Source organism: Quercus robur, chromosome 6 (genome assembly GCF_932294415.1).
Source record: "Quercus robur chromosome 6, dhQueRobu3.1, whole genome shotgun sequence".
Lineage (NCBI taxonomy): Eukaryota > Viridiplantae > Streptophyta > Magnoliopsida > Fagales > Fagaceae > Quercus > Quercus robur.
The window spans coordinates 3593490-3603427 of NC_065539.1; the positions used below are offsets into that span (position 1 = coordinate 3593490).

General features: G+C 36.2%; 1 protein-coding gene across 1 annotated transcript; it reads left to right on the forward strand.

The window, feature by feature from the left end:
* Nucleotides 1-2173: 2173 nt before the first annotated feature.
* LOC126732343 (PLAT domain-containing protein 3-like) lies at nucleotides 2174-3028 on the forward strand. The gene is made up of 2 exons (XM_050435119.1): nucleotides 2174-2335; nucleotides 2427-3028. The coding sequence occupies exons 1-2, from the start codon at nucleotides 2213-2215 to the stop codon at nucleotides 2877-2879; spliced, it is 576 nt and encodes a 191-aa protein (XP_050291076.1). The 5' UTR covers nucleotides 2174-2212; the 3' UTR covers nucleotides 2880-3028.
* Nucleotides 3029-9938: the final 6910 nt, after the last annotated feature.

A 9938-nucleotide genomic window follows, 5' to 3' on the forward strand; every position in this document is an offset into this window, starting at 1 on the left:
TGGTAATTATTAATAGATATTTATTTTGGTTGTGTTTGTACATGAACCTATATATTCTACTATTTAAAGAAAATATGATGTGGCAATATTCTTTTATATATATATATATATATATATATATAGATAAATGATATGACAAGATTCTAATTTGAGGGTTTAAATATAATAGGAGTAATAGAATTCAAATCAAATTAAAACATACTATCTATTAGAATATTAATCTGCCATCATGGACAATCGATCTAATCCTAACCAGTAGTTCTTTTTGGTTGATGACAAGTCAACACTTTTAGCCAATCGATGGGATCGAGTTGGGTTCAAGTTTAGCCCAAACTTGACTTAATCAAACTTGTGGAGCCAAAACTTAGATATATGGCTGTAAATGACTCGAGCCAAGCAAAGTATTAAAAATTGACTCAGCCAGACTTGTGAGTCTACCCCTTCAAAACTCAATTCGAACCAATTCAACTAACCTTTTACCCAAAACTCGTGATATTGCCAAAAGGTGCCCAGAATCCGACCTATTCTCCATTTTAAATCAAATCTCCTTTTATTGTCGTCCAAGATTCTACTCAAATTCGTAGAGATCTCATGATCTCTAGCGATATCTGATCGAGATCTCGCAATCTTCGACAAGTTCCACCATATCTCAATTATTCATTCTCTTCAACTATTTCAACTCGACCTGATCTGTCATCATGGATAATTGGTTTGATCCAAACCAGTGGTGCTATTCAGTTGACGATAGGTCAACATTTGTAGCCATTCGATGGGATCAAGTGAGGTTCAGGTTTAGCCCAAACTTGACTCAACCCAACTTGTGGACACCACAAAAAGTGAGCCAAAACTTAGATATAGGGCTATTAACAAACTAAGCTGAGCCGAGTGTTAAAATTTCAGGATTATTCGTTTAATTCTTTTTAAACATGAGTTGAGCTCAAGTTAATCACCAAACTAGATTATATGTTCAAACTTGATTCATATTCTTATCAAACAAGCTCCAACTCATTTACAAACAACTTGATTGACTTATTGTTTTCCAATATGTAGTAAAATTTATGACTATGTTTTTTTATACCAACTTATAAATATATATGCTAATAATTAATAACCAAATTATAATTGAATTTTTTTTTTTTGAGTTTATCAAATATAATTATAAATTTATAAAAATTCGATCCACTAGCCTTATATTGTTAAAATGTATTAATAATTTAACTAAAAAATTAACTATTTATATTATCAATAAATTATAAATAATAATTTGATGTCTTATGAACTTTTTCCCAAACTTATGCAATCTAATCTAAAGTCTTATTAAGTTTATTATAAACATTTGTACATATAAACACGTAATTTATACATACTTTTTAATCTAGCCTCGTACTCATAAGCTTGTATATGAACACAATATTATGTGTGAGTTCGGCTTGTTTAATAGTCAAGTCTAAAATTTGGACTCGAGCTTGGCTCATTTGCTAATTAAATAAACATAAACAAGTTTTTTCTCAAGCTGAGATCAAGTCGACCATGTCCACAATTTAACCAAAGGAAACCAAAGAAAAGAATACAAATGAGATCACTCAAGTTTCATTATTTCAGTGACAAGCAAACACCATACAAGGTATAGATGGCGAGCCCCAATATTCCTAGTGTAATCGTTATCAAAAAAGAAAAAGCAAAAAGAGGACCCTACCAGTTGTTATGATAGAAGTTATAGATGGTTGTATTGACTATTGAGTCTTGACAACCCCAGCTAGCTCATTACCAACTTCCACGTTTTTTTTCTCCTCTATTTTCAGTAGGCTACCTTTTTTGTCTCGCACTAGAATATGCTTTTCATGATATAGCTCTCTCAGTAGGGTTGGAGAGCATTCTTATCCTTGGCTCAAAATAAAGAAGAACCAGCCAAAATAATTAAAGTCTTCCTATCAATTCGGTGGGACGTACGTTACAGGTAATTCTTTTCCATTCCTCACTTACACACTCATTAGTGATTGCTATTACTTTCACAGAAAAATCTTTTATAGGCCGGACGTATGAGGTCCATGTCATACATTTGGCGCAGGAGATTCTATCTCCACGTTAGCACACAGTATGTCAGTGTCAATCTTGTAATTTCATCACACATCTTTTTGTCGCGTACCGCACAACGATGTCGTATTTTGTATAACATGATCATGTCTCCCCCACCTCCATTTCCTCATTGCTCATGATATATATAGCCAAACACAACGAAGCTTCACACATCGCAATCCCAATTTTCACAATGGCTCTCAACACCACCTTCTTCTTCATCCTTTTCCTCTGCGTTCTCTCCATAGCCCAATCTTCCGTAATATACTCATCAAATCTAATATCTTCATAACCATCTTAGCAATTGCAATTTCTAACTAACTTTTTTTGTTGTTGTTTGTTGTTAACAGGACGATGATTGTGTGTACACTGTGTACATCAGGACCGGTTCGGTCATAAAAGGAGGCACGGACTCGATCATCGGAGCGAGGCTGTACGACGAGTACGGCGAGTACTTGGAGATCAAGAACCTAGAGTACTGGGGCGGACTGATGGAGCCAGGCCACAACTACTACGAGAGGGGCAACCTGGACATTTTCAGCGGCAGAGGCGGGTGCCTTTCGGCTCCGATCTGCGCTTTGAATCTCACTTCGGACGGGTCGGGTGCCCACCACGGGTGGTACGTTAATTACGTGGAGGTGACGACGACTGGGGTCCACACCTCCTGCACTCAGCAGTTGTTCACCGTGGAGCAGTGGCTCGCGCTCGATACGGCGCCGTACGAGCTCACCGCCATTAGGAATTACTGTCCGTACGACGATTCGGAGAAGAATCGACGTGGTCAGCTTAAATCTAGTGTGTAATAAACGAAGGGTTGTTGGTGATGCTAAGGTTAATTATTAGGTTTATTAAGAGTTGTAATTTGCTAAGTTTTTTCTGCTAAATAATAATTATTACTATTTAATGTGGAGTAAGATGAAGATGAAGATTGAATGATGTATGAGTTTTAAAAGATTTTCTGGATCCGTGTTGTTTGTGGTGAGAATGGATCTATTTATTAGAATCAAACAAATTTACAACTTTGTCGTCACAGTCTTTAATGTGAACGATTTTTAATTAAGGAAAGATGCCTTACTCTGATCTAGTGGTAATTGGTGCTTAAAGCATTTTATTTTCATTATTTGGTGTGTCAGATTCTAACAGGTTCTGTCCTAAAGCTCTGGTTTCTTTTGGGGAAAAAAAAAATTGTCGGATCGGATCACATGGAAAGAGTTTGGTTCAATTTATTATCATCTTAAAAATTATCATTTTTTTTTACACAATACATGAAATAAACTGTTGGACATAAACCTACATAATAATTAATATTTTAAGAATACTGCTTCCAACTTTATAATAAATTGGGGATTTTATTTAAAGAGAGTTTTAATTTATAACATATTTTATTATGAATTTGTTAGTATTTTTTTAAGATAAAAATCTATGATTTATTATTATTTGAAATGTGTACTGGGTAAAAATTAATATAATGCAATTTATTTCTCATTGATAGGAACTACAAACAAGACCTATGAGTTGGCCCAACAAGGCCCAACAAAACTAATTACAAAAGGTATAAACAGGATGATAGTTATATCCTAATTCCTATAGTTATTACAAAAGGGAGCACTCTTTCGAGCCTTTAAGAGCTGAAATAGATGTCAAACACTTGAGGAATATTCGAGGATCCAATGGGGATGACTCCAATATGCTCTGCATCTCTCTTTTTTTGTTTTCTCTTTTCTCCCTAAACAATTGACCATGTTTGGTTCCTCTGAAAACAGAATGATTTTAGTTTTCATTTTCTATAGGCCCCACCAATTAAAGCCCTGTTTGGTTTTGTTGTTCTTGTTTTAAGTCTTCATTTTCAAAATTTTATTTTTTTAGTGTTCTCAAAATCCATTTTCCCAATTCAAAAAATCACTTGCACCATTTGGCACTAGTTTTCTAGTCTAGGTTTTTTTTTTTTTTTTATTTATTTATTTAAAAATTAAATATTCATCATCACACCCGCACCAATGAGTTCTAGGTGAGGATAAAAAATGGAGAAAACCCAAATGATTGAAGCAAAAAATTGGAGAAGTTAAGAGTTTGTTTGATAGGTGGATTCTTGTTTTTGTTCTTAAAACAATGCGAAAGTAGTTTTCAAAAAATTGAATTTGAAACTAGTTTTTAGAGGACAATTTTTGCATTATACTTGTTTGACTCCCACTTTTAAGAATTGTAGGGGAGTGGTTTTAGCATTAGATGACATTGGGCCTTCCTAGAAGGCCGGCTCTCTGCTAGGAAAGTAAGGTCCTGAGCCCAGTAAGTTAAAGTTAGACCTTGAGGAATAGTGCCCACTAGCTAAAGTCTATTAGATACAGCTCCTTGGGTAGATTCACCAAGGACCTCGGGACCCTCGAAGCATCTAGGGAAGAGCTTGGAGTCATGGAGAAATATCCAAGGACCTAAAGGAAGACTTCTTGTTAAAGCAATAACCACTTCCGCATTAATTAGACCCACTTACCTAACACAATCACATTTATTATTGAATGACTGGCCTCAATAGTACTTTAATCCCAAAAAATCTTTCTTCACCATGAAAAAAAGGGAAGAGGTGTCTAAATGAACAAGTATCTTACCAACTGTATGATGACATCACATTCCAAGAAAGAGGGCAAGAGAGGAATATAAAGAGAGGCTGGACATACATTATCTAGGGTGGAGAAAATTATGGAGAGAGAAATTGCAAAGTGAATGTACACTTGTTCTTGGATGTTAGTATCTTGGGCAAGCTTCTTCTTATGTTCATAGGTTTATACAAGATCCATACTTTTGATATCTACTTCTTGTTCAAATCTCCCATTGTGGATTAATCATTCCTTAACCAATATAAATTAGTTGTGATGCCAGAAAGAATTTTTACTTAAGCAGGTATTTGTATGATTCTGTTTTCAACCCCCACAAGAATTTTCAAAATATTGAAAAAAAAAAAAAAAGGGTTTGGAAGATCATTTTATATTTTTGAGACAAAAATTAGCTGGTAGATTACATATTAAAATAAAACTAACGTTAAAATAGAACACAAATGGATTAGGTAACCCAAAAAAAAAAAAAAAAAACCAATGGCAGTAAAAGATATATTAAAAAAAAAAAAAAATCAACACTAACAATACAACAAACCTATTCGTTCTCTCTCTCTCTCTCTCTCTCACATTTAGTGCAAATTTGTTGTTTTCAGTTTAGTTTTTTTTTTTTTTTTTTTTTTTTAATGATAAGTTTTGTTGTAAATTTGTTATGATAATGATAAGCTCCTAAATTGTAGAGACTGAACTTTTTTTGCAAATCTGTGGGATTCATTATTTTCAATTTATTTACAAATTACAACTATACCATTAAAATTATTTTTGGTATTCTTAAAACTCTCTCAATTGTTTTCAAAATCTTATTTTCAACAACAAAATAAGGAAACCGTTTTCTAAAAAATGTATTTAGAAAACACCAACTAAACTATAAATTTAAATGGGGAATCCACTATTTTTGGTTTTAAGAACAAAAAACTATATAAATATAGCAACCAAACAGCCCTAAAGTAGAAACCAACGCCTTTAAATAACGGTTCCATTTATGGGTATGACTCACTTCCCTCTCTACTTAGTTCTGTTTGTTTTTATAAAAATCTTATATAAAGATAGTTTTTCTTGTTTTCCAGTATTTGGTTTTATAAAAAAAATTAGTCAAAAGAAAACTATCTTTAGTCAACATAAAAAATATAACTTATTTTTAGAGATTGTTTTCTTTTTTCTTTTTTCTTTTTTTAAAACAATTCTATCTCACAACAAGTTAAATAAGGAAAATTATAAAATTGTTTTTTAACAAGTTTTTACCAAATATTGAAAAATGAGATAATTTTATAAAAAATGCCTTTTGGAAAATGACTCATTTTCCAGAAAACATTTTTACCTCAAATAGAGGGAGCAAATCTCAAGCCTGACCTCTTCCAAGTTATTTTCTTTGTCCTTTATCAACTAGTGTTATATATATATATATATATATATATATATGATACCATAAAGGGGGAAGGGGACGCACAGATGAAGAGAAGGAGAAGGAAGCACAGATGTATTGTAAAGGGAAATAATGTAAGGATCTTGAAAGTAAATAGCTTTAAAGTAAATGACTTGAATGTAAGAACAATATTAAGGCGGTAGAACCAGCCAAGCAGTATATCAGAATAATTTAAAGTAAATAAGAACAATAGTTCAAAATAAATGAAAGCAATTTAGAACCATCCGGTATGGCGGTAATCCGTCCAAGGTGGTGGTAGCAATAAGTAAAGAAATGAACATAGAACTGAAAATACTTGTTATTGAAAGTAGGATAAACACTTACAGTAGTAGTAGTCAATACAAGATCTCAACAGTTATGGGTTAACAAGTACAAAGCTTGAACTAGTCCTAGTTACAAGGTTTGTAGAATTACAAAGTTTGTAGTAAACAAGGATGAGTAGTAGAAGTAGGGTGAGTTCTTTCTCTAAGAAGGCTAGTTCTAAGGGAAAGGAAATCAGAAACCAAACTTGACTTGAGAAGTCCTAAAATTTAAGGGACAACCCCCCTTAAATAGGCAAAATTTTCGGAGTGAACAGTGTCATGAACAGTAAAAGTGAACAGTGATTTGTGAACAGTAATCCGTGAACAGTAATCAGTGAACAGTAATTAGTGAACAGTAATCCGTGAACAGTAATCAGTGAACAGTGTTTTTTCCACTTTTTGAAATAAAAACTTCTGAGCTTTTGGCTTTCATTTGGTCCAACATGTCAGGAGAATCATGGCAAAAGGCAAAAGGAAAGCATGCATGTCTTCCACCAAGTACTTGGATGCTTCATTCTTTTCTAAAAAGACTCCAAAGGTGGCATGGTTGGTCAAAAGGAAACATCATATCTTCACAACCATCATGGCTTGTGTCTTTCAATTCTGAATATTGTAATAGATGTGGCCGTTGTGTAGGCTAGAGAAATAGTGGCCGTTGTGCAGGCTAGACAAATAGTGGCCGTTGTGCAGGCTAGACAAATAGGGGAATCAAAATCTTCCGCAAAATTCGGAATATCACTAGTTAGTTCCGAATTTTCCGCAACATATTTGTGAATGACAATAAAATATTTTGGCTGTTGTGCAAGCCAGACAAATAGAGTAACACTAGTCTAGAAATAGTAGTGACCTCATCAATCAGTAGAGGGAGCATCGGAGGGATAACCATCAAAGGGATCAAAAGGGCCTTGTGGAGAATCACATACATGATCATGGTAAATAGCATACTTATTACAGAATCCACAATATAAAATTGGCTCAAGCTTTGGGGTTTTTCCTGGGATGAGGAGACTGTTTAGATTAGGATGATCTTTTGTTTGTAGGTGAACAAAGGCATCAGCATAGGGTTTGGGGCCAAAAACAGCAATTCTACCTGTGCTTCCTATGAAATGGTAATTTTTCCATAAATTATGAGCAACTTCACGAATTATATATATATATATATATATATATGTATGTATGTATGTATGTCATTAATTTTGTGATACAATGGCCATGTGAATGCAATTGGAGTAAGAATTTGATTCCTTTGCAATGAAGATGGTTCCAATAATAAAGATTATATGGGCAGCAAAATTTTCCAAATTCAGCACAATGACTAGAAGCAACCATAGTTATACTTGAAAAAAAATTTCTGATTCAACACCTTTTGGACATCTTCTTCTTCTTCTTCTTCTTCTTTATTCATTTTATTTTTTCTTGGAACCTGTTAGTGTATAGCTTAGACTAGTTTAGCCCATTGGGCTTAGCCCAGTATACTGTACTTGTAGTTTACTCCTTTTACTTGTACTGCACACATATCTAGCCTATATAAGGCTCTCTATTGTACATTATTTCATACACATCAATATACAGACTATTCAGTCTTTCTCACACTTTATATTCTTAACATGGTATCAGAGCCAATCCTCTGACTTCCTGGTTCCTGTGGACATCTCCGGCGTTCTTCCGCTGCCCTCGCCTTCATCCAGTAGCCACTGTCAGAAGCGAGTCACCGCCATCACGCCCACAGTCCCAGCAAATCTCGGATCTCACTGTTCTGCTCATCCAACTGTCAAAGCAAAGGCATTGAGTGACAGAACAGACAATCCCGAGCAAAACCCAACCAAGATCGGCCAGAAAACACTTCACACGTGCCCCCACGCGCCACCTGAAGTTTCTGCCTCACGAGCACGCGCTCCTCGCGCCGCCACACGCCGTCACTCTCACTCACGCGCCCCACGCGCCAGACCAGCCGTTATCCACGCGCCCCACGCGCCCCACGCGCCAGCTCCGTTTCGCGAACTGCCACGTCAGCCCTAATGTGACGTCACCCTGCCACGTCAGCACACGTCAGCCGTTGACTGGACCAGACTTGACCGTTGACTTTGACTTGACCGTTGACTTTGACCGTTGACCGTTGACCAAGTCAAAATTTTTCAACAGGACCTGTCTTGCTCAGTTTTTCGCGTAGATTCTGATTTTGGACTCCGTTTCTGCATTTGAGGTATCTAAATATCACTTTTTGGTCATTTTCTTCATTATGGCTCAACAAAGTGAACGAGATATCATACGTCCTATCACCATCATGTTGGATGGTCCTACTAGCTATCATGCATGGTCTCAGAATATGACCGTCTTTCTCAAGGGTCGTAAACTGTGGAGATACGTGACTGGTTCAATTCCTAAGCCAGTACCAAATCCTAAGTCCAAAGCCACAGCTGCTGAAGAGTCTTCCAAGACTACTGTTACAACAGATGATTATGAAGAACGTCTAGAAGAATGGGAGAGTATTTAGAGTAAGATCTTATCTTGGTTTATCAATACCTCTATTCCCTCCATTCACAATCTTCTTCCTCGTCTTGAAACTGCTGAGGCTGCTTGGAAATTTTTGGCCGATCGTTATAACTGCACTAATGATTCAAGCTTGGAGTTTCACATTGAATCAAAGCTTTATCAAATGCGCCAAGAGACAGGTCAGTCTATTTCTGATTTTTATTCTCAGACTTCTACTATGTGGGAACAACTCTCTGCTGCAGATCCTCCACTGGTGTGTTCTAAGGACATTGAGCTCTTTGTCAAATATCGGGATCGCCGTAGATTTATGCACTTCATGATGGGTTTACGTGAGGATTTTGAGCCTACTAGGGCTTCTCTACTTAACCGGTCTCCTACTCCTTCTCTTGATGCTGCAGTAAAGGAGCTCATTTCTAAGGAGAATCGTCGGCCCACTTATCACATGACATCATCTGATCATGTCTTGGCTACACCCTCACCACAGCCTCCCATTGCTGCATTCACTGCTCCTCCGCGAATAAACTCCGGGCGTCCCACCTCTCAGTCTTCCAAAGGTGCTCACTGCAAGTTTTGTCGTGCCAAGGGCCATGACATCTCTGTTTGTCGTAAGCTACAGAAATTTGTGCAAGAACAGAATAAAGCTTCTCTTCCTCAGGCAGCTGCTGTATGTCCTTCAGATCCATCGGTTCCTACAGGTCCATCTTTGGCTTCCTCACTTACTACGGCTGATATTGAGGCAGTTGTTCAACAGGTTTTATCCCGCACTTCCACTGCCCTTTCTGTCACCTCAGGTAAACAACCTTGGTTTTTTGATACTGCATGTTGTAACCATATGACTCCTGATGAATCCCAATTTTCTGATAAGGCACCCTTAGAACATCCAATCACCATTTACACTGCTGATGGAACTCCTATGCCTGTTAGTCATAAAGGAACAATCTCTTCTCCTTGTTTATCCCTTAGTGACACTTTTCATATTCCAAAGTTATCCCTCAATTTGCTTTCTGTTGGTCAACTTTGCGAATTAGGCGTAGATCT